Below are 26,389 nucleotides of genomic sequence, written 5' to 3'. Positions count from 1 at the left end.
GCCACACACACTACTCTCTATCTCTATCCGAAATGGTATAAAAGTTGAAGTTGTAAAATTTTTTTAATTCAAACTTATCTTACATTCGTTGTAAATATCATTATAATTAGTACAAATGAGAGAAGCATAAATGTTAAGCAATGACACCGTTCAGAATCAAGTAAAATCCATTTTTATATGCTTATTTTTAGGCTCCGGAACTCGAAAGATTTTAGAACGAGGATCCCGAGGTATTAAGTTTAATTGAAGCAATATTTCAGGGCACGGTATCTAAAGTCACGTGTTTTTATACATTTCCTTCCCAAAGAGAGCGAGGACCCTGAAATACTTGACTGGAGTCCCAACACCGACACGCACTCGTGTCTTTAGGTTAATGCGGCACTTAGTCGGCCGTGCCTACAAAACTACTGGAAACGCCTTAATTTAAGACATCGGATTTCAGTTTAATGTTCCACCAGTGAAAAAACGCTCAGCGGTAGTACCTACATCCGTACTGCTAAACTGCCTTAGCTGCCTGGCTTTTTTATTAGTTCACTGGCTCGCATCTCTTCGAATGCTAATATTAGTTCGGTAAGAGAGGAAAAAATCTTATTTAAGTTATATTATAAGTTTGCACAAATCGAGAGAGTTTATTTCTCTCTAAAGGTTGAATAAAGGTGCTACTCGTGTTGTGAAACAGTCCGAAAGGTATGTTTTGAAAATGGGGTCGTGCTGGGTCACTCAAGGTCATCTTATAATTGTTGCAGAAGACGCGGTGAAGTATATGCCAAGTGGGAAACATGGATGAGAAAAAGGTTCGAGTTTGACTGGACAGTCGCACGCTTTAGGAGAGCGAGCATCTGGAAAATGCTCTCGAGAGTGGAGTCTCAACGTGACGGTGGCGGGTGGCGGGCGGCGGGTGGCCGGACCGGACCAATAGCTTCCGGACGATTATATGAAACGAGAAGACAGAAGAGGAAACACGCTTTGAAATTTGACTCGGATCCGCGCGACCGCGGGAAATTCACACTAAGAAAGCAGATGCTCTGATGCTTTCCTTCCTTCTCCCCCCCTCCTCGTCCCTCGACGCTACCATTAGGCCCTTGTACATTCCACACTCTGATCACTTTTTTCAATTAGCTCAAGTTAAATTGCTACAACGACCAATTCATATTTCCATTGGTAGTTATCAATTCATTTCACATGCTTTCTCTTTATTTTATATAAATATTTATATATACAAATGTTCTCGCAAAAGGTTTCATAGATTATTGACTTTGCTATATATTCGATTAAGTAATGAAAGCTTTTTAATAGAATTATTCGAGCTGTTTGTAGTTTTTCTGGCATCAAGATTAACGACCAATAACGTAAATGGGATGCAGCGTTTAGGAAGCTTTAGGAAAACTGACAAAATAGAAAGCTCTAGGGAATAGAGTGACTTGGATTCTAAATTTGCCGATAATGGCTCTTGACAAATGGGCACAGATGCATTCGACGTGTCTTAAGGGACGGGCCCTGTTTTCAAAACGTGCCGATATTCTGCTAAAGCACGGGCACACGTGAACTTGACATAACTAGACGGATTTACCGGTCACGACGTGAACCTTCTCTTTTACGGAAGATCCCTCCCACGAGATCCTCTGTACTATTTACGATCATTCGCTCTTATTCACACTCAAAATAGGAAGACACTCTTCCCACCCTCCCATTTTATTTAAAATTCTTCGACTTTTACCAAAATAATTTAAATAAAAAATTCCAAGTCTCTTTTTTGTATTATGAAAACATATTTTGTAATCGTTTAAAAATAATAATTCGTTATAGTTGAGAAAAATCCATTGTACCGAAGCTTCAAGTTATATATATATATATATATATATATGTATATATGTATAATAGAAGTAAAGAAGAGAGTGGAATAAAACAGTGTTTATTAATAAAAGATCTTTTAATCTCATGGTGCTTATTTAGTGACACGTGTCATAAGAGCTTACTCTACTATTTTACTGGTCGTGCCGAGTTAAATCCAACTTCATCTGATCGTTGTTTTAGGACAGAATCGTTTTTTTCTGTTTTTTTTTTTTTAGTCAGGTGTAGGGCTAAAGGAAAATACAGCCTATATTTGTAGACTGCATATAATTTTAAAGCTTTAAAATTGTCGGTATGAAATAAATGAAACGAATTAAAATCCATTTGAGAAATTTGATATTTTAAGATAATAAAAATAAGTATAATATATACCTTTTAAATTGAAAATTGATCTTGCCCAATGTCGCGTACAGGAGTTTCAGAATTTGCTGTGGTAGCATGTACAAGGTATATCTTATATAGAGTTACATTAATAACTTTTGACAACCGCGAAGCTACGAGGTGTTGAAGCATTCTAGCCTTAATGGTACTAGCAACGCTTAATTGGATGATTAATTAATCTCTTTGGAAGAAAAGTCAGTTAATTTAACACACACACATACAGATGGGTTTGCGAAATGTCAGCGGACATTAAAAGAAGAAAATAGGATATGGTATAATCGATAGAATAGGAGTATATACTGTATTTTAATACTTATATACATATATATGTATAATTAGTTTTATTTTGTATAGTATGTACATTGTTATTGCTTGAGCAAGTAATAATTTGTACGACTGCTCATTGAGAACGTTCTTTATCACTATTTTATAATCGAGTTGACCAGATTATTTCGAATCTGATTTATTAAGAAAATGTGAAAAAGCTAAGTTTGCTTGACCACAAATGCTAACACACTAAATTATAACAAATCAATAAGCTTTTTAATATTTAATTGCAAATAGTAAATCTTGTATTTATCAAAATAGCTATTATTATAATAGTATAATTCATACCCTGATATTTTAAGGCGCATCTTTACAATCTTTGGATATTATTCGGTAGACTAGGCAGATATCGACTACGAGTAAAAACTATGCATATTTCATCATTATCGCATTATTGTCAACACAAAGCCATAATTGCTTTTACCAAAACTTTCACAATTGTCATTGACTGTTTCTAACTTACTGAAAAAATAATTAAAAACTAACGATACTTTTAAATCGACAGTATCGAACAAATTTCTGGTTGGAAACTTATAATTTAAATTCAACTATTAGTTTAATGAATAATTACAGATTACTACATAAATACATTAAGTAGAAATGAAACCTATGTACACAAATGAAGATTTATTAAAACAACTACGACATATACAGATAATATTCTTTCATTCACCAAAATTATTGCATAAAAATTCCTTAATCGTTTCAAAGGTGTATTTTACTTCATAGAAAGTGATAGTATTAATTAGATAAAGTTAGAAGAATGATGAGAGAATTTTGTGTCAATCTAAAGGAGCAAATTCACTTTGCTAATAAGTTTCAGCCTCATAAAATCCCAGTGCTATAAAAATACATTTTTTACAACTTTTGTGTGGCAAAGTTTCTTGTTCATTGAGATAAGGAGATAATTGTAATACTGCGGAGTTTTAGTGGTGTGATGGATAATGACTTCCAACAGGCACTTGTGGCGGTCCATTAATACTCTGTACAATCATACTGAGGCAGTCCAAGCTACTTCCATTATTCTGAGAAGAGATCGTCTCGGCTTGCTCGAATCCTGAAAGAAGAAGAAGAAGAAGAAGAAGAAGCAATTACTTTGAAGAAAAAAATATTAATTTATCGTTACTCGTGCTGCTGCTACTTTGTTAAAGTTATATGGAAAATATCGCATTAAAATTGTGACTGACTGGCAGGAACGATTTGTGCCCGACGCACTGGCGAATCCTGGGAATCAAAGCAGGCTTCTTCCGAAATCCTCGCTAACGTTTCGTTTGCTCGACAAATAAACATGACCTTCCAACTGGCCACTAATAAATATACACACGTGTATCATAGCAATACATTGAGGAAAACACGAGCGTACCTAGAAGCGTCTGCTGTCCAAGCATAATAATAAACTATAGTTCGTTTCAGGCTACATCAGTTGACACCTACTATAAAATCCAACGAATCTTATAATTGCTCAAATATTACAACTTTATTATACATACGGCATCTACGACTAAATTTAATTTTCTCTTTACCAATGTCTAATGTACCGTGGGTTTCCAAAGTAGATTTTCATTGAAAAAATGTTAAAATGATGTAAGAAGAATAATCTCGAAGAAAGTAGAAGAAATACTCCCGTCAAAAAAATACAATTATAAAAAAACGACGTTGCAAAAAATAATGTCTCGAAAGCTCTTAATATCTTCGAAAACGCATACAGTAGGTCCAACTTTTTCTCCCAACCAACATTATCATCCGTTCGCGTCGAAAAGCGAAAAAACTGTCGCGTTTGCTTCGAGCGTTCCGCGTGCAGTCCCCCCCCCCGGAGGTACACATTCAAAGAGACTCCTCGATTATTCCATCATCGCGCAAATGTAAGCGCGAGATGCTTAATCCGTACCGACCGAGCGAGCGAGCGTTTAATCAACTCGATAAATCGGAGGATTTAGTCGTAACATCTCGTAACGTTGGGTAAGCGTGACGAAAATAACCACTCAAGATACGTATAGGTACGGCTGAAGCAAGGTATAATTTCAAAACGGAAGTCTACCTACGAATAGATCGTCGGATGTCAGCCGTGTCGATTTTTCAATGTTACAATCACTGGGACACGCACAGCTTTAGAAAGACACCGCATTTGTACGAGTATTGAGTAATTGGACGGATCGAACGACGAATCTGACACTGAGAATCAATTTGTTGCGCTGTTTGTGCGGTATAGGGGGGATGAGATAAGGAGGGGGGGGGGGGGGTGGTTGTAGCTTCAAAGCGATCGTAAGATTCGGTCAATTTGTAAATACCGGAGACATCGTAAAGTAGTACAACGGCTCTTTTCATCGCCACCTTCTCATTAGCCGGCAGAAACTTACACCACACACACACACACATGCTGCGAACGCTGTTCGAGCTAAAACGCGCTTTGACACTGAACACGTGTTCAATCCACGCGTCTTTATATGAATTAACAATTGCACCGTGGCTTTCGTCAATTTTTTTATTGGTATATTTTATAACGATACAAATTAATTAACGTTAAGTTAAGGTTTCTCGGCTTTTTCAGTATTTATGTAGTTGCTGTACACTGTAAATACCGTTCGAGTTAATATATATATATAGCGTGTGTCACTGAACAAGTGTTTACGTGTCGCTTTGAACATATCTATATATGTGTACATGAATTAATGGAAAATTGTTAAACGCATATCACTGGTAATTTCAACAACAACGGTACGTTGCAGGTTTTTAAATGAAAATGATGTAAAAACATAAATCAGCGAAGGTTGATATTTGTCCAAGAGCTTTATCGATTGTACCTATAGCGAAGCTTGTGTATCGCCGGTGAAGAGGACCCTTTCGGCTTGTTTTCTCCGCGAATAGGATTGCGATTTGCGGCTGCGTGACGTTTTCCGGAGATATTAACGGATTCTTGAGTGCGGTAAAGTATGTATTTTGGCCGGAGTTTCTGTCGTGCTTAAATTCGCGTTCCACAGCTCGGAGGACGCTAGAAACGATGCGTCATACTAATGTACCGTGGCAATATATGGCACTTTCGCCTGACTGAAATTTTCTCTCTCTCTCTCTCTCTCTCTCTCTCTCTCCTCCTCGCGCCACCTTTTTCCTTTTGCCGTCACACCGCACCACGACCACCTAACCGCTCGTTCTCCTCCCCCCCGAGCCGAAGAATATAACCACGTAAAGGAAGAGTTCGGGGAATTATTGTGGATGAAAGAAACCGATCTCCCCCCACCCTCCTTTTTTATATTTCTCTCTTTATCAAAGAACCAATATTAAGTGTATAGCAACAATACCTATTCAGAGGAAAACCACAGATTTCCATTGGAGCTTTCAATTTTTGCCAGTTACAACACTACAATTGACTTTGATTTCGTGTTAAATTAAGTATTTTGTTAACCTGTCGTGACCTTGAATATTTAAATTAGTCGATCGCGATGAGTGTCGATGATAATCATCCTCTTTTCTTTCCTTTCAAGATACTTAGTACCGTGAGGTGGAAGAATTATAATTGGATGAAAAAATCCATGCAATTTGGTTGATTTATCAGCAGCAAATTCAAAGTATTGATATATAAAATAAACGACAGATTTCCATCGAAGCTTTCGATACTTGCCAGTTACAACACTACAATTGACGTTGATTTTGTGTTGAATTAAGTATTTTGTTAACCTGTCGTGACCTTGAATATTTAAATTAGTCGATCGATGAGTGTCGATGATAGTCATCCTCTTTTCTTTTCTTTCAAGACAGCTATGTTACCGTAGGGTGGAAGAATTATAATCCGGATAAAAAAATTCATGCAGTTTGGTTGATTTATCTGCAGAAAATTCAAAGTGTCGATATACAAACGCAAACGATCTCTCCTATCGATACTTTTAATCTCTGCTGCTCGGAAAATTCTCGTTAACTCTGCGTGAGAAATTGCATCGATTTATAATCGCGTCATATAACTCGGTAGCTTTGGCTGCGATCGAACATTTCCTCGCGGCTAAAGCGGTACTTGCTGCTCGGCAAATTTTCCTTCAGTTATTCGCTTTTAAGAAACTTATTGCGAACGTTTCGTTCGTAAAGTATCCTAAACGGAGATTATCGGTAATCTCCCATTATTATTCGATAACTCGAATTGGTTGAAATTAAAATTTAACGTAATTCAATATCCTCGTTCGGTCAAAGAACCACGCGAATTTCAATTTAACCAATAATACAAAGGGATCCTGTAACAGTTGGATGTTTAGCAGAAAAATCAGTAATTACATATAAGTATGCTAAATTTGTCTTGTTATCGAAGTTTTTCATTTTATTCGAAGCCTGGCAAAATTTCTCATAGACTTTGCTCGAAAAGCTTAATCGTCACCCAGCCGGACCCTACATGTTGAAAAAACGTTAAAATAACGTTACAAGCGTTGATTTTTGGTTATGGTTGAAAATTTCAACGTTATATAACGGTTATCTGAGAACGTCTCGATAGAACGTTATTTTAATGTTTTTTTTTTTAAACAAATAATGTATGCATCAGAAAAAATGTTATTATAAAGCAAAATTGAATCGTTGAATATATATAACTAATTACAATACGTTAAGAAAACGTTGAGCAATACTCTACATAATATACATGCTAAATTAACCTTATTTATAAGTTATAATAACGTTTCAAAATAACGTGAAATATACGAACATGTAGGCAACATTCATTCAACTAAGCAATAATTCACTATCACACATATTAAATTAAGAAACTTCAATTATCACACCAAATTTTCTCATAGACTTTACTCGAGAAACTTAATCGTCAACGATTCACTATAACAAATATTAAATTAAGAAACTTCAATAATCACACCAAAATTTCTCATAGATTTTGCTCGATAAGCTTAATCGTCATTCACTCTCACACATAGTAAATCAAGAAACGCAAATTATCACAGTATCATTCGGATCACTGAAATTTACTGCCTTATCGCCTGAAAAACGCACTTTAAAAAAAGCTTTCAACATATTATCCAAAATTGTTAATAAATTGGATAAATTTTTCCGAGCAACGTGCAACGATTCGCCTAATTTCGTATGAATGCGAGGCCTCTCTGTGTCGATGCACGGAAACATAAAAGAAAACAGATCCCATTTGGCTGGTTTATGTCCATCTAGTTAGAAAAGAAATATGGACACGCTATATGATTCGCGTTATGAAAGCACATTGTGCAGAAACGACAGATTTTCCGTTCCAATATAATAACATATAAATCACCAGCTCCATGCAGTGCTCGTCAAACTTGTCGCGAGAAACTTTTCCTGAACGTTTCGCTCGCAAACGGTATATATATATATATATATATAGAATGGATTTATATGATTGCCAATGACAAGCCAGTAGCTGTGGAAAATTCACCATTGATACCTGATATTTCTCTGTGTTAGTTATACGCAATACTTGGCACATTTTGATTTTCCAATAATTAACCATGGCTCAAGAGATCAGTGAACAGCTTTGTACCGAGTGCTTGGAAATTTGCCTGGTGCTTGCTGCATGTATGTCTGTATATATATATATATATACATCGAGTTACACGCGTTAGCTAATATTATATCAAATGCATTTTGCCAATTAGCTTTCATGAATTCGTCCAATTCAAGTATTTTGATATAGTGGTGAGATATAGCACAGTGGAGAGCAACCTAGTCGCCATAATTTAATTCTCACTCGACGTTATATATATATATATATATATATATGATGGGACGCGGGATGAGATGGGGGAGAAACGCTCGCGTGTGTCAATTTGCAGTTTTAAAATTCTCCTAAAAACAAGCATTCTACATGGAAGCTCTTGCGAAGCTACGCGGAATTTCCCCGCGCGCAAAAATCCAACCACTCGGCATTTATGTAGCTATGAAAGTTTCAAGCGCTAAGAATGCGTTTATGCTCGAATGCAGAGATAAGGGACAAAAAATAGCATCAGAATTAGTTTGCAAGTAAAACATTTTTTTTTAATTCGTTTTTATTTGCGTGTGTCGAATATTCGCTTCATTTGTTTTCTCATATTAGTTTATGGGTCTTTCACGCAACTATGGTACTGAACAAAATTATATATATATATATATAAATCATCCATGGTCCTATATTTTTAGACTCCTTCTTTTTTCCCTCTTTGACAATTGAAATAAAAATGAACTTTTTTGTCGTTGAGGAGATACATTACGGTACGTGCATAGATCTACAAGAAAAAGTTTAAAGCATGATACGAGCTCAGGAATTGGCTTAAAAATAAATTCGCATTAATGAGAAAGCTTCTTATTAGATCTATTTAGAAAATCCCAACAATTTTATCAATAATCCTGAGTCGCTCTATAACCATCTACAGTGTATTTCTTTTCCTCGCCAAGTTTCTTACAAGCTTGAAAGCTCAATATCAACGATAATTGAAACTCAAAATCAAAAGCATATTAACAAAAAAGCTTTTCATTGGTTCTCAATGTTTCCAGAAAACGTCCCCCAACAATTTTACCAGTAGCTCTGAGCCACCTCGTACACACACACACACATACCATCCACATAGAGCTTATTTCCTTTTCCCCTAAGTTTCTTACAAGCTACTACGAAGCTTAATATTGACGGTTGGTGAAATATGCCCGCGGTGGTTTACTGTTGGCAGCAAAGCAAGAGCTAGGAAGATGAGAGTGCAGTTTTTTTTATTGCTAGACATCTTTCGTGAAAGCAGAGTCCAGAAAATCACTGTTACAGTTGGTTTCGTTCTGAAAAGACGTTGGTCTTTGGCATGAAAGGATCCACTTGCATTGAACAAACACGAGCCACGCATTGCTATATATATATATATATAAAGGGACACTGATAGAACACTGCAGCGTCAAAGTAGGATTATATTCCAAAGAGGTAAGTATATATATATATATATATATATATATTATAAAATCGAATAAGAAGCAAGTGCACGTTGCAGTGAAAGTTTATTATGACGATCGAGGACTTAACGAATATCGAAACTCTAACGGACGATAAAAGAGCTGATTTGATTTGTAGGAACGGGAGAGATTTCCAGCTACTCGCTTGTTTACGAATAAAGTCGATTAAATGGATCGTAACGACGAGACATTAATTAAAATAATCAGAGTCCGCGTGGTAACCCGGCCGAGTTGTACGCTTCGGTAAATCGCTTGGCAGCTTTAGACTCTACGGGGCGGTCTATGCTAGAGCAATGCCTGCATAGATATCGTTCGCACTTATATATGTATATAGGATATACTGTACAACGTGTAGTAGAATCCTGCCCGTTCCACTCTGCTCTTAAGCACTCTAGAATCTAGAGAGAACAGGACATGTGCCATTGCAATCGTGACTTATAGCACGACGCCTTTTATACTTGTTGTGCGTAAACACATTTATATATATATATATATAGGGCCCGGGCCAGGTTTACCATCTTCTTTTATATTCTTCATTTATCGAGTATAAATTTCAAGAAGAATCGTTAACCGCACCAGCTTATTATAAGAAATTCATCGGTATTTTTATCGCATCCCTCGCAAAACGCTTTGAAAATAACACGGGAAACAACAAGTGGAATTATAAGACAATGGACGCATAAATTAAAGTTATCAGTATAACACGGCGCGGCAGGGCGGGCGGATCTTCGCATAAATTCAAGCAAGCCGTGCACGGCGAAATAATTTGCAATTAGATTGCTCGTCACGAGGTATTTACATTGGCTGTAGGTTTGCGCGTCGGAAATTGTGGGTTTAAAAAAATTACAAAACCCAAAATTTCGCTGCATGGTAATATATATATATATATATATATATATAAGTGCATGCATGGATCACTTTACAATGTAAATATTTTTCTGAAAATTACAACGACAGTTGTGGGTGAATTTCTAACTTGTGTCTGCATGTCGTTGCAAATTTACACGTAACGCGCGGGACAATTAAGTATAGATAATTATTGTGAAATTGTTAAACTAAAAATGTAAATTTGCACAATGATTATACTCGTTTGCAAAATTGCCCAGGACTGACGTTTGAATTTTTCCATAAATCTGTAAGTGTACGTATGGTATATAGCAATAAAGAGAGCGTCGTTCTTGCTTTGCGAGTGACGCGCGCGTAGAGCGGCGCAGCAAAACGGCCTCCACGAAACTTGTTTCTCGCCGGACTGAATTATGTTCCACGCTTGCCAATAGTCAGGTATTCATTAACGTTAATTAATCCCGAGCTATTTTAATAGACGCTTTGCGCGCAAAGTCCCTATATACTACTTGGCTATAGCTATATAACTAAGTAATAATACTAGTAGAGTATACGTGTGCGTGTAAGCGCGCGTTAACGTTTAGCTCAGTCCTATACTATACATACGTATGTACGTACTTACTCGTTATCGTTTTACGTTCATCAGTCGCGAGTTCCGCTGCTGCCACGCGCGCCCCTAACTTCACCCCCCTCTCCTCTCCACTCATCTCGTCCAAGTAAGATTTTATCTCTTCCAAGACTCGTCGCGTCTCATTGTGGGAGCTAGTGGTACTCGAACATTTTTCGACCAAGTTAAGAGAGTCAAATCTTTCAATTTAACTAATGAAAAATAACATTTTTATGGTTATATTTAGTTATACACGTGTGTGTCTTCTCGTTTTGCGTTCATCAATCGATTTCTAATACTTGCTGCGAGTCCCTCCACTCTTATCTATGCAAAATTTTATCTTTTATTAGCTAGAAGACTAAGTCATCCCAATGGGCGAATGGTACTTGTGAAATTTTCAACTTTGCCACTGATATTGTAGCACCAAATTCCTCCACGTATTCTAAAATTTCTATGGTATACGATTAAGAGACTCTAATCTTTCAGTTTAACTAATGAAACATTGTACATGAGTGTTTAAAATAAAGTATTCATGTGTATTTAGCCAGGTTCGCGTTTTGCACTCGTCAGTCGAGAGATGTACATGAGCTACCTGTAACTCCTCCACTCTCATCTACGTAAAATTTTATTTCCCGCGAGAGCAAGTCGTTCGAATGTGCGCCAGCGTGCTTGGAAATGTTCAGCTTTGCCACTGTGTGTGTGTGTGTGTGTGTGTGTTCTCCTACCATATGCAAAATCACCCGTAAACCTTCTGCAATTTTGCTCCATCATCTTAAGAGAGTCCAATCTTTCAAATTAATAATTATAAAGGAATACATACCCATAGAGCACCAAGTAACTTAAAGACATCTTTTAGATGTCTTTTAGTCAATTGGATGACTAAAAGATGTTTATAGGACACCTTTTAGTCAAGTGTACTGTATGAGTATACATATATGTTTAAAATAAAGCTTTTATACAAGTATATTTAAGCACGCGTATACATTTTGACGAACAGTTAATCAAATTTGATACTCGTGGTTCGGTACGAGTATGCGGAGAATGAAGAATGGGGCTGGTTAGAATGCACGTGTCACGTGTCTCGAAGTAAGAGGCGAGCTACGCTGTCGCTGTATCTATAGTTATAGGATCGAGGCACACGAGTGCAAACTTGCGAGGAGTTTTGGTATTCTTCGATGGGTGATAGGTTATAGGGGCGGCTGCTCGCTCGCGCGCCTATACCAGCCTGCTCCCTTGTCATAGATACATGTATACGTATGTGTACCGGCAGTGGAGCTTAACGAGCAAAGTTCAGAGTTCTCGACGTAACGAATTCTCTGGTGTGACTCGCACATATATATATACGCATCTGCGTCGCGCACGGCGCGCACGGATCAAATGGCAATGCAAATACAGCAGAAATGCTCGCCTTGTGTTGGATTTGGCCAAGATCCACGAGCTATATTATCACTACGGTCTTTCCACGCTCAACATTGGACTTTCTCTATAGACTATAGCTAGCTCCCCTGGAAAACGGTCTGCCTATCCGTAAACTAGCTCTTTTTCTTCCTCTTCGACAAAGCCAACCAACAATTCAGTCTAACACGAAAAAAGCATCAGGCTTGCCAAAGTCACCGAGGCTACGCACTATGCACTGTGAAGTAGTCTGTTAAGCACGCCAATCCTCGATTCTCACCGCGCGTTACTACGCGGATGGCAAATGACAATATTAGTCTCTTGTGTTCGAAGCTTCCCGGAAGTTCGAGTTTTACAAGAGTCGATGGAATTTACAGAGAATTATTTGATAAACTGCGAGAGAGAGTGTTGTGGGTATCTAAGAAGAGTCGCGCGGAGGGAGCAAAACTGCTTTCAGAAGAGAGAGAGAGAGAGAGAGAGAGAGAGGTTTCTCGACTCATTATTTTGAAAACACGAAGAGTCGTTCAGAGTTGGAAAGAATGAAGAGGAGGGGAAAGGAGAAGTCTGTATACGTGCATGGCAGGCACCACAGGCACGAGTAGAGGTTAGAACGAAGAGTGACTGACTTTTGGCGTGATTTCCGTCGAGATATGGAGCGAATCGGATGCTCGCCGAATAATACTCTTGTTCAGTCGGTGACTTTTCATGCGAATCCACGTTCGAAGGGATGTTCCCACAAATATGTATATATATATATATATATGTACTCATCTATACGCTTATTTTAAGAATGTAGGCCAATTAATTCCGCCACATTTTCAGCAGAGATGAAAAACGAAAACTTTACAAATGTCACATGCACTAAAATAACCACTAGGATAAATGTTCGAGTACCGTACGTGGCTTCCCCCTCCCTCATGCCCTCATCCCGTTCATCGTAGTGTCCTTCCTTCTTACATGCGCATGTATATACTCTCTCTCTCTCTCTCTCTCTCTCTCACCAATCTTCCCATCCCCCTCGTTCCATTCCATTCTTTACGGATATTACTATTCGATGCTGTCTCCTTTATTCAAGCTACACATGTAAATGCACGTCGTTTAATAGAGAACACGTGTTTTGCAGCCACTAGTTAATTCCTCGCTCTCCCACTTTCCATTTCCATCTCGATGATGTGTTTACGCCCGCGTGAAAATATTATACAACTGCCCTTTATCCGTTTCCTCGCAGCCTCGTCGCTATCCCCTCAGCACCCCCCGCTTTTATTCCCACGTCCACTTATCACTTTGCTCTTCCAATTATCATCCCTCGCCCAATAAATTTTCCCCATCATTTGCAAAATACACCAACTCGTGGATCGAAAGTTGTATTTCACGCTCCGTAGAAGATTCCAACCATTTCCTCCACTTACCAGAAGCAAAATAAACCAGAGTATCCGTTTTCAAACAACTTTGTCCAAGGATATTTTTACATCGTTTAGAAAAATATCAAAAGAAATTATACAGCGGTCTGAAATACCGTAAATAATCTGCAATGTTTTGCCAATTCTAATTTCAAGTTCTCGGTCAACTATACGAGATTGAGTCACATTTTTCCTTGAAACAGAGTGCCGAGCTACAAAAGTTGATTCGATCGGTAGCTATATTATTGTACGTGGGTTTTGTTGTTGTTTTTAGAATCAGTGATGAAACATTGAATATATCGAAGGAAGTTTGATGCTTTTTGCAGGAATCGCGGATTGCATGGATGCGGAGCTTTTTCGAAAAGAAGCCTCGTTCGTATAAAGGAAACGTCTCGTCGTGTCGCGAGTGTGCTACGTAATACGATGATGAGGGCAGAAGAGCAAAACTTTTTCACGAATGTCTCAGTATTCATTGGAAAATTGGCTCCTTTCCAAATTGGCGTTCATACTACTGTAGACGGTGTTTATCACTCGAACAACTAGACCCTCCTTCTCCTATACTGATTTACCATGCATCTCATAAATCTCCCATCGCCAGGCATATTCGTGTTTAGCGATGCTACACGTATTGGTGCATGTTCGAGGAAAACATTAGACTGCAGGGCACTCTGATCAAGCTTTACCGATCATTCTCAAATACACCAATTAACAGGCACTACTTGCGATATATCAGTCTCACAATCCTAATTCCCTTGAAAAAAATCAAATTTTGCTAAATAAAAAACCCATAATAGTGTAATTTCCAAGTACGAGTTTATAACTTGGTTAAACTGTTTAGAGAGAGAGAGAGAGAGAGAGTTGAGTGGTGAATATGTTAATACTTTTTAGACGGTTAATTATTTTAGAAAGTTGTGCATGGTAATTGTGCAAGTTTGGATAAATCGAGTTGAATTTTGATGCTTGAAGAAAAATGGGAATGCGTAAGCTGGCGAAGGTAATTGTTGGGAATGAAGCAACGTGTTCGGTATGTTAGGCTCTTGCATGGAAACTTTGCGCTTTGAGCCTAGTTTGCTGATCTCTAACCACGAGTAGAGCAAAGTTTTTTGAAATGAATTAAATCGATTAGTACACTCCCTATGAAGGAAAATGGCTGCTGGAGGGGTTGGCTCTCTAATGACGAAATGTAAAAATAAATGGAGGAAACAGGATAAGCGACCTACCACCAATGTGCACGAGTAAAATTCAATTATACAGCGAGATCTCGGTGCAGACAATTGAATCAATTGAGAAACGATGGAGAATGGTTTACGAGGAGGATGACAAAAGACAAGATTGGTCAGTCAGGCAAAATATCGAGCTTTGCATTCCCAAATTCAAAGCTAATTCTGTACATATATAGACTATATAATTGATCCCTCGAAAGGCCAAGACTGGTAAACCTCGAACCTTTTATCATGAAGGAACCTGGATCATATTGGTAAAGAGGAATAATTGAGAAGTGATTGAAAAATTCAGCTCTTTCGAACCTTAATTTCTACTTTGCATGAAAATAAAATTCAATAACTGCAGGAATCTCTTACACACACGTGGTCTCTAAATTTATTTACAAAGCTTCGATATCGACCACTATTAATTACTAGAAATGATGCATGTGTGAATAAACATTATTGCTCTCTCTCTCTTATATATATATATATATATATATATGTATGCATAGAGAGACTACACTCCTCCTTACCCGAAAACCATATAATAACTCTTGAATTTCTCCTTTTGACACTGACGACTAACTTAAAATGTAGGCTAGATAAATATAGGCACGAACAGTAGCGAGACGACTCGTAATCGGTTAAAATCGTTAGAATCGCAAAAAAAAAGAATGCATATACTATTTTAACGAGTATCATATAGACGACGTTAGACTGCTCTAGAATTTATAGTTTATGCAGCAGCTTCTGAAATCTTCCTGTCTAAAATTACAACTGAATTTACATAGTTATATATTAGCAGCAGTCGCGAGAGGCACGATTCAATCATGCTTGCACCATTGCCACTCTCGTAGAATAACACGATAAATAAATTTCATGGCGAATCTATCGATTTTAGCAAAGAATTTCAAGAAAATTCCTTCATCGATCGGTGCATCAGAGTCAATTGCAAAAATTGCAAAATTGCAAATAATAATAATAATGCACCATGTCTGTGCGACGGGGCGCACCATTCGGAGAGCCGGGAGAGCACGCACGAGGAAGTGCAGAAATGTTCATGGGTGGGCTATCTATAGAAACGAGTGTAACCGAATGGAAGCCGAGTGTCACTCAAGGATGACAAAACTCATTAATACTGATCTGCTTAATGCTCCGTCTCGTGTCCGGCATTAATCTACTTAAAAATACCTGTAGTGCGACTCACCTACCATTTTAGATCATACCAACATCGGATAACTTTATACGTGCTCTCTCTCTCTCTCTCTCTCTCTCTCTCTCTCTCTCTCTCGGTGCGGAGGAGAGAGCCTTTAACACGCGTGTCTCCGCATAAGTTTCTCTGTCATTTCACCGCAATGTGCAAAATCTCTCTATAGCTTTAGCTCGCTCCTCGATGCTATTTACGGTTCGAGAGAGCACGCGAACAAAAACTAATTACTCAAATTTATTTAGCAACATTTATACTCATGCTCGATTAAGAGAGAATTCCTTTATTCAAGCTGATAAACATTATTTTGGTAGCGAATGAGTTGTATGGAATGTTTTTATATATATAGGTATATATGTATACGTGTGTGGAAGCAATATGAAAAAAGAATTGGCTCTCCTTGTCTTTTGGAAAGACAAAATGACAAAATTTATAACCAGAAGCACGAGTTTATGGAGGAATGAGAAAAACGTCGCGCACTCTCACCATTTCAATGTGATAATTTATTAGCTAATAAAAATGTTTCTAAAAGCCACACCACTTACCATTAATTGGTTGAAACCTTGCCAAAGGATCCGAAAATTGACGGAGTCTGTCCGTCACGTATTGAGGCGAATCTCTGTTCTGTAAATAAAAGAAGATTCCACTTACACGAACGTGCATCACGAATACATGCCTATTATAAGAGATTTTTTATACAATTTCGACCATGCGTATATATATATATATATATATATATAGTTATGCTCGCTGTATTTATATTCCTTAATTTATATTACGCGTCGCATAAAAGCTAAGTTTCGCTTGTTAATTATTCCATCTTATTGTCGCTATAAAAAAAAAGTCGCCATTGTTGACAAGCAATTAAGTTTTTAATAGTTTGCAACATTATTCCTGTCGTTTTATAGTGGCTTATTACCTAGCTCGCGGAGATTCAACTCGAGTGTCAAAGCTATTCTTATAAAAAGAAGATTTATATATATATATATATATGTGAGAAAAAGGTGATAAAAAAATACGTGTGAGTAAACAATTCGTATGGGTTAGTGAGTTTTATCAAGCCAACTACAATTGACGATGCTTGTATCGTATATATATATATTTAATCTGAAACTTTAGCTTGTGCAGAGGGTCGACGTTACATATCCGGTACATCCGTGATGATCTGCACTTGATATTTGAAAGCTTAGCGAAACCTGCTACGTACATGCTCGAAAGGCATTATTTCGACGAATCAAAAAGTTACACTGTATGTCACTCATCATGGCTCGACCCCAGGCTCGATCGCCTCTCCTCACCTAGTCCAGCTATTAATAGCTAAGTAACGACCTTTCGTTGTTATAATCTCAATTATTAAATTATTTGTTAGATTCAGGGACTGTACAACGCGAGGAAGATTAGTAACACTCGACGAAGAGCAGGCTCGATACCATGCAAGTTCGTATTCACTTAGAGTTATCGGTTGATTTTGCAGCAGCTTCAAACTTGGAAGCAGGCACGAAATTGGGTCATGATACTTTCTGTTAAAGCTTCGGTAATATTGCAATACTTTGCATAATCGTTCATGCATGTAGTGAACGTTTTCAATCACGTTGATTAAATTGTCAATACGACTAATATGCTGGGTATAATTTAATGCTTGAATCATTATTTATTCAAATGAGTTTAAAAGGCAAAAATTTGAAATGATATATATATATATATATATATATATATATGTAAGAATGAAATGAAAAGTACAAAATATATATTTAAAAATAAAGAAAGAATTGCAGATTCACGAAAGGTACAAAAGGGTAATGTATTTGAAAGAGGAGAGTCATAATTTCCCTCGGCAGACCAGTAGACAACCACCATAAACTTGAAAAGATAAGTTGTCACGAAAGAGTCAAGCAACTTAATTTATCTCCATGTCGGAAACTTAACAAATTATGTATAACATTGACATCTCGGTTATTTGACAATTCACGGTCAACAAACGCCATGATAATATTTTTAAACTGGAATATATATAGTTATGATGCATAGCAACAGTTTTAAGCGAGTATCTATAATTTTTAAAATAAAAAAACATTGCAAAACAAATATTGAACTCGAAATTATAAATTAAGAGGCCTGCTGGAAAATCATATTAACGATTTAATAAAAATACAATATCCTTATTTCTGTATAGAGTTTCAAAAACATTACAAGGGTAAATATCATAGAAAATGAATGTATCAGTTTCCAACTTAAATTATTCTCGGTATTTTACGTGGATGAGCCACGATTAAGACAGAGTTTCTAAAAATGGCTTTCTATAAATTTGAAAGAAAGTTTTGGAGCAAAGTAGGATCGAGTTGATATATTTGATAAATGCTGCAGCGTTTAATATGTATTGGTTTCTCCCGGTCATTTAATCTTGTAGCATTCTGTCACTAAATAATAGCTCGAATGCATTTAATCTAAGCTCGCATCTTTTATTTGTGCTCGAGGTATCTATATGCAGCTCAGTGGTGAGCTATTCTCGGAGTGAAAGCCTTCACGACTACTCTTCACCGCCAGCACCACGCTAGTTGTTACAAGAAATCTTGTGACATGCACCAGTCGCGAGGGTGCGATACATTTTGAAGGTATCCAAATGGGTGCGTACGCGCAATCCCCTCGCGCTGATCCCACTTACAACTATCCTTCCCAGCTATTACTCACTCACCGCCAAATAAACTATTAAATCACAAATATTCTTTTTCATCCTCGTGAATTTTAAACCAACGAACAATCGCGAGAGAATTGTTATTAAAAATTTATTGTTGTTATTATTTGTCCTGGCTCTTAGCTGCATGTGCATTTTAAGGCGACAAACCACGTGCATAATAAAAGAAAATTATATATAGAGTTTTTGTACAATTTTATAAATGCTAGACTTTTGGAAAAGGGATGAATTTGGAATGGATGAAGTTTTGTTGCTTCAGTGGGACTAAATAGAAATACCTATATGTATGTGAAAAGTGCAAATTCCCAAGTGTTATGCCATTGTTATATTTTGACAAAGCTGCTGCTAACTCTTGCAGCTTTTGCAAAGAAAAATATTTCTTCATCAAGGAGAATCCTGAAGAAATTTTGATCCTCGAGTATAGCATGTATACATTGAACGAAGTTTCAGTGAAAAGGCAAAGACGAGAGTGCAGGGCTCCACTGGGGTGCCACCTTCTTATCCTCATCGGGGCTTAATTGAAACGCACGTTAATTGAGTAATAGCTGCTTTCGCAGTGGCTCGCAGTCGCAGCTAGCGTTCTCCACCACTAAAATATGATAACTGCACGAGCAAATTACTTTTAAGATTCGCAACTTGTTGCTTTGATAAATGGCAAGTGTAATAAATTGCATGCAGTCGTTTTTTAGAGGTGCTTCAAACAGCAAAGTGTCATTTGATTCTTGCGAGAATATTTTTCTAAAAATTCCACGACTCTTATATATATATATATATATATATATATATATGTATATATCGCGATTGATGAAAAGTTGCAACCGCGCGTTCTTCCTTAATTTTATCGGGGCGAGTGGCCAGTGCACTCGCGATCGAGTTAGAGATTCTTTTCAAACTATATATATACCATCGAAGAAGACGCGTATTTTTTATACCTTTTACAGAGAAGATTCATCGCGCAATCACTGCGCGTGTCTTTATTTATTTTTCCACGACATTAAGAAAGTAGCTCGCAAAGCCTCCCTCGAAATAATTCGCAAGAAGAAATCAAACGGCTTTTATCATAAAATAGAATGAGTTAACAGGCTTGTGCGTAAAATGGTCGCTTTAAATAAGCCCCGAACGTTTGCTCTTGAATGTAGCGGCGAGCGGCGTGCGCCGAGCAAGGGAACTGCAGGAGTCGTGGTGAATCGTCGATGTTGGGGGTCGACGCGACGTACGCGGCGCTATCTCGCCGTCCTCCTCGTCTAATGTACTGCTGCTTAACCCGCATTAGCCATGCAATGTAAAAGGAATCTGGCAATGAATTCACTCGCCATTCAACCACGCACTTCGATTCAACCGTATCATTTTACTCCCCCTGCACTCTTCACCCTCCAATTATTATAGAAAATTCGTTATTACAATATCGTGCACTCGTTTAACGAATAACCTCCTTTGATAATGAATTTTTATAGACGACATTTTTAACGTTAAATTTCAAGGAAGGAGATGGAAAAGGTTAAATACACGAGACAGTTATTAGATGTGAAATGGAAATGTTTACGAGCTATAGACACGAATGTTTCTGAATCACTCTATAGTCGTAAACAAAGCGTATAACGAGAGAAGAGGGATAAAAGTTGATAAATTTAACACGAGTACGGATATAATGATCAGCTTGGTCGCAAGCTCCTATAGAATCGAGCGAATAAAACCAGAATATTATTACTGGAGCAAGCTCGAACGGCTATTAATTAAGCTCAGGAGCCTTAGAGATTTTCAGCCGTTTTTTTTAATCTTCGCTGCTCGCTGGGAGATAAGGTAGTTGGGAATGATAAGCGATCGATTCTTATAAAAGATGGAGGATGCTAATTGGGTCAGAAATAGACTAATGGAGCAAAGCTTTGGGATAAAAGGGTCGTGTATATATGGACAGATCTCGAAAGTTGCGACGAGAAGAAAAAAGTTCCAGCCACGTCGAATTTTACTTCTCTTTGACGTTACTTCATCGATAAGAAAATTACATACATATATATCTACATAGCAATGATAAGCAATCGATTCTTATCAAAGATGGAAGATGCTAATCGAGTCAGAAATAGACTAATGGAGCAAAGCTTTGGGATAAAAGGGTCGTGTATATATGGACAGATCTCGAAAGCTGCGACGAGAAGAAAAAAGTTCGAGCCACGTCAAATTTGACTTTTCTTTGGCATTCCCTCGTCGATAAAATAATTGCATACATATCAATGATGAGCGATGGAAAATTGTGATTGGTCCAAAGGTAAAATGCTAAACTATAATAAAAAAAAAGAATCGCGAGTCATAATGGACTGCAGACTTTAAAAGCGCCGAGAAATGACAAAGCGAATTTCAATCTACTTGGACATTAAAGGAAATTACTAATAGTAACACGACCGACTAATACAGTTGTATCAAAGATGAATGACTGTGATCGAATCAGAAATAGAACGAAGGTAAGCATTTCGATAAAGAGGAGAGGAGAGGAGAGTCGCGATCGTGCACGGACGCCGGCGGCTATGAAAGGGAACAGCTATAGAGACGGAGAGACGATGAAGCTCGCAAGGGGCAAGAAAATAATGAGCCAAAGTGAATTTGAGTTTTTCCAGCGACACACAGTTGTGATTTGTGACCCTTTGCTCTTGGATCAGTATGGCATCGGGATTATATTTAGCGTGGGGGCTTCGCCGCCGCTGCCACAGCGACTCAACGCGAAGAAGGACCGGGGAAATGTATATTTCATTGTGTAATCCCCTCGAGAGAGAGAGAGAGAGAGAGAGAGAAGAATCCGAAAGTGGCTGGTGCGTGGCTCGAATCGTGGACGCAGGCCCGCCCAGCGCGAAATCGCCTTGTGATTCCTGCGAGAAATTCCACTGCTCGCCTTCAACAATCTTCTTTTCGCTTTCAACGCTGAGAAACGAAATACTGGAGCGTCGTCAAGAGTCTCTCTCTCTCTCTCTCTCTCTCTCTCTTTGGCGTCTCTGGCGCTGTACGCGAGCGCGCGACCTCTGTCTACACTCTGTATGTACGTACACCTCCACCATTAAGCTACCAACCAACAGAGTTAGCTCAATTTGTCTCTCTTTTCGACGAATCCACTAAAGAAATTACCCCCCCCCCCCCCTCCTTATACGCGTAACCTATACACCATCAAACTCTGAGAGGTTAACCTTTCTGCCCCCTCTTTCTCGATCAATTTCATTAAATTTAGACACAAAATTATTTCGTCCTAAAAAACCTTTGATTTCATCCATCTATAGTTTATGCAAAAGCAAAGCGTTTCTTGAATGAAAAACATTTAACGAACTTCTATTATCATCAATGACGATGATGAATTATAACGAAATTAATGTAAGAGAGTTTAAAAATGATTTCGAGGCTTGATATAGAAAAATCTGTTAGATTTATGCAATTAACGTTCATTTCGAATACTTTGTTCTGTATAAATTTTGATACTTCCGCTTTTATACGTTTTACAATATTTTTTCCTCTTATTTGTATAGAACAACGATCGAGAACCTCTATTGGTCTGACATGAAATTATAAGATTATACCAAAGTTCCGAAAAACTTAACTCTTTTCCAGCTCAAAGTACATAATGGTGTATATACCTAAAGTTAATGTGCTGTCACAGGTCAAAAACATTAGACTGCTGTTTGAACGCGTAGCATCTGCTTCCCACGTGTGCAATATGTTTTGACAAAAAAGAATGAAGATATCCGAACAAATACCGTGAAATCGAGACATCTTATTAAAATAAATAAAATCTTACTAATCTCATCAACTATTTAAAAGAAAAATGAAAACAATCAATTTTAGTATACTTTTAATTTTCGATTAGTGCAAAATTATCATCTTTCGATACTCAAATTCAATCTATCCACCAAACACGAGATTTACATTGATTTTCACATTGATCAATGCTTTCCACTTTAATCAACGACATTGAGTAGTCGTTTGAAATACGCGAGAAAATAACACCAAGGTTAAAAACTTGAATATTATTGTTAATAGGCAAAAGCAAAGCTGCTCGAATCTGCATAAATCTGCACGAGTGAAGAAATTACTCTGGCAAATTTGCATATTCTGTTTTTGTCAGAGCCTGCTGTTGGCATGCTCGGAAGAAATTCGCGTTGAATGTGATAAGGATTAAAGAGGAGAGAAATAGAAATAAGTATACATATATATATATATATATGAAATCTTTTCATCTCAGGACAAATGCAGGATCCCGTATTGTATTTTTGTTAAACCACCAAGTATACGTGCGATTGATGGCTGGATAGCTTCCATCTCGATCGACACCATTCCAATACCTCTGAATATGTGCAATTGAATTCACATGGATTCCTTGGAAGATGATAGCAAAGCGAGACACGTCATTCATGAGCTTCATCATTTTATTTAACAAAGATTTTCTCAGATACCACCAAATTCTTATCGATCCAAATCTCGTCATTATAATACCAATGAGAAATATATGGTCACTCTCATTAAAACGTACGTTTTATGGAGAAACAATTAAGAAAGAATAATTCGTACGATATAATTTATCGCGAGGATAATACACGGACTGTGATTTAATTCTTATGAGTGTCTCGGGTTTGATTCATAGTTATACGCGCCTCCACTCGTAAAACATAACTATGACTGTTATGGTCTATCATTACTGATCACAGAGAAACACTTATGTAGGGGACCACTTACATAGTTTTCGCTTACATTCCCAACCCTTTGTTAATCATAAATCTACCTTTCTTTCGCATGACTAGAATTATACAAAAATGCTGTAATTTATTATTAACCTCTGCATACATACATGCACATGTGTGTGTCTACTTACCAAATTGTCCGAAGAGACGTGATCTTGAGCACTCGTTGAATAATTCCCTTGTAAAAGAGCTTCTAGGCTTTCTATGTATTCTATGGCATTGCGTAGAATCTCTACCTTTGGTAAACGCTGATTCGGATTGTTGCTCGTTCTTCTCTTTAATACTTCAAAGGCTTCGTTCACCTGTAAGTTTTACTCGTTATAAATATGTTTATTTTTGAATTCCCACGGTGCTCTATTTTGATATAACAATTGTTTATGAAACTTATTTAAAGTAAACAAAGATTGGCTCGGTGAATGTAAAAAAGTGCATATATAAATAATATTAATGAGACTGTTTATATATATATATATATATAGAGAGAGAGAGAGAGAGAGTATAGTTCAAATTGGCTATTAATATATAGCTAATAGAAGAAATATTGGCATATATAAAATCTTTGAAATTTATGATTATACCTTCCTTAGTCTTCTTCTCTCGCGCAAAGTGGCGGCTTTTCGCCGATCGACGGTGACAGTCTTCTTCTTGCAGGCCTTGCAGGCCCAAAGCAGGCAGCGCCTGGCTCCATGGGGCGAGCTGGCATCGAGCGCATGGGGATGAGGCACGTGCTCGACATTTTCACTCTCGTTGGTGGTCTCGTCGCCATCCGCGGAAGGCGATTCCAAATCTGCCGAAGCGTCAGCTGATACAATCGACGAAGCGTCGTCCGAGTCAACGATGTATCTGCTCTGAGACCTGCGCGTTATCAATTTTACTTTTCTTCTTTTCATCGTCGACCAATTTTACCACGAATGAACCATGCAGATGTTTACTTTATAGTTTATATGTATGTCGGAGATGATAGGTTGGCAAGTGAATGGTTGAGGAGGTATAAGTAGTTGGAAATGGTTAGGCTATTATGGAGTATTGGCGGTGATGTGTTGAGAAAAACGAGTGAGCGTTAGGTACGATGATATGTAAACAAATCGGAGTTCGTAATGTAAAGTTGGATAGTAAATAAACAGGACGTAGAAGGGGGGGGGGGGGAAGTAATATGCTGGGACAACTAAGTGACAGTTTCACGATAGAGAGGACGGAAAAATTAAGAATTCGGGCGGAGGAAGGGAAAATTGAGCTGTTATCCGACATATATATATATATATATATGGAGAAATAAAGTGGAAAATGCCACTATATATATATGCATATATATTTCCAAATTTGCTAAAGTGTACTATTGATGAGACGTTATACAAATCAACCATACATCTGCCTTGAAACATCCACTATTTTTATTTTCACCTTTTACAAAATCCTTTAATTTTCGCAATGAAAATCACACACAGGCATATTTTTTATGAATAGTCGAATAAAACTGCAAATTCATGAATTTGGCTAGCCAAGACAAAACTTATCCAATGAACTACGAGTGTAAGTCCTGGTGGTACCACAGAGATCTAATCGTCTATTAATTATCGTTATTCGCTACTTAAGAAGGTAGACACGTGCGTATAAGTCTGTCAAAGTACGGTTCTCGTGATTGGAATGGTTCCAGGTGGTGCTTGACCGACTCGACCCTTTGGAAGGCTGAATAGTTATGGGATTCGAGCTACGAGGGAACCACAAGGATTTCTCGGAGAAGGGAGAAAAATGAGTTTGAGGAACGAGGTGAAAATGTTTTAATGCGCGATAAAAACGTCATCGTTCTTTCATTTAAATTATTCATTTTCACTCGTTACATATACACGACGAATAGCACAAGGATTCTATAGGAAATCTTTGAGAGAAAAGGAAACTATATATACAATAGAGATCCTTATAACAAGTGGATCATTTTTTTTAAAACTATTAATTTTTATCGAAGGTCGAATCACTTTTGTCCACTGTATATTATTGCAGAGAAAAATGTAGAAGGGGGGGGGGGGGGTGATTTTGTAAAAGATGAAGGCTCGTATATACCTGATACGATCATGATGATAATGCGAAGAGCTGACAGAGGCTAGGCTACTATCAGCACTGCTGGTCCTTGTTTGATGTTCGATATCTCTTTTCGTTGCGGTATAACCTTGCAAATAGTCCACTTCCGTCGAAGCGTATACATGCCGATGACGATGATGATAATGATGATGCCGGTAGCTATCGTAAGACGATCGTGTCGCGGCTTCGTAAGTGTATGGTGCATTATCAGTCATGAGGGTCATCATTTCACGAAAACAGCTCTCTCTCTCTCTCTCTCTCTCTCTCTCTCTTTTTATAGAATTTATCACGCAAACTCTTTTCCTAAATTATATTATTATCACTCGTATTGGGTTACTCGAAGGATGCAACAAATTCTTTGCCCTCAGTCTTCCAATTCGAACCCCAACTTCATCACAAACTACAGTCCCTCTTTTTATTGGTTCTCATATATAATACATATACGAAATATTAACAAGCACATAATTAGCATAAACACATATCATAAAATAACCACTCGATAATCTCACGTTAAGTTTCTCGAAAAGTTGACACGAGCGAAGATTCGAACGATTGCACAAAATCAACCTTATAAAATTTGTAGGTCGCCGTGAGACCAGCGACGGGTTGACGTATTTAGTTTTTAATGAAAAGTTGCGTTTATAAGACGTCGGCTCAACGAAGGAACAGAGATTTGGTGAAAACGAAGGAAGTTTTCCTCGACTGCAGCGATTTGCAAGGATCAAAGGAAGCGGAGGACCGACCCTGAAGAGTCGCAACGAAACGAAATCCT

General features: G+C 37.7%; 1 protein-coding gene across 1 annotated transcript; it reads right to left on the bottom strand.

Annotated features, from left to right (window-relative positions):
• Nucleotides 1–3,169: 3,169 nt before the first annotated feature.
• nau (nautilus) lies at nt 3,170–26,386 on the bottom strand. The gene is made up of 5 exons (XM_066731638.1): nt 25,600–26,386; nt 24,120–24,396; nt 23,673–23,843; nt 16,683–16,761; nt 3,170–3,616 (listed from the first exon to the last, which is right to left on the bottom strand). The coding sequence occupies exons 1-5, from the start codon at nt 25,842–25,844 to the stop codon at nt 3,486–3,488; spliced, it is 903 nt and encodes a 300-aa protein (XP_066587735.1). The 5' UTR covers nt 25,845–26,386; the 3' UTR covers nt 3,170–3,485.
• Nucleotides 26,387–26,389: the final 3 nt, after the last annotated feature.

This window comes from Prorops nasuta, unplaced genomic scaffold (genome assembly GCF_024137725.1).
Source record: "Prorops nasuta isolate Cenicafe-Biocafe unplaced genomic scaffold, Cenicafe_Pnas_1.2 PNAS00009, whole genome shotgun sequence".
Lineage (NCBI taxonomy): Eukaryota > Metazoa > Arthropoda > Insecta > Hymenoptera > Bethylidae > Prorops > Prorops nasuta.
Note: the sequence above shows the minus strand (reverse complement) of the source record. Positions and strands in the feature narration are given on the sequence as shown.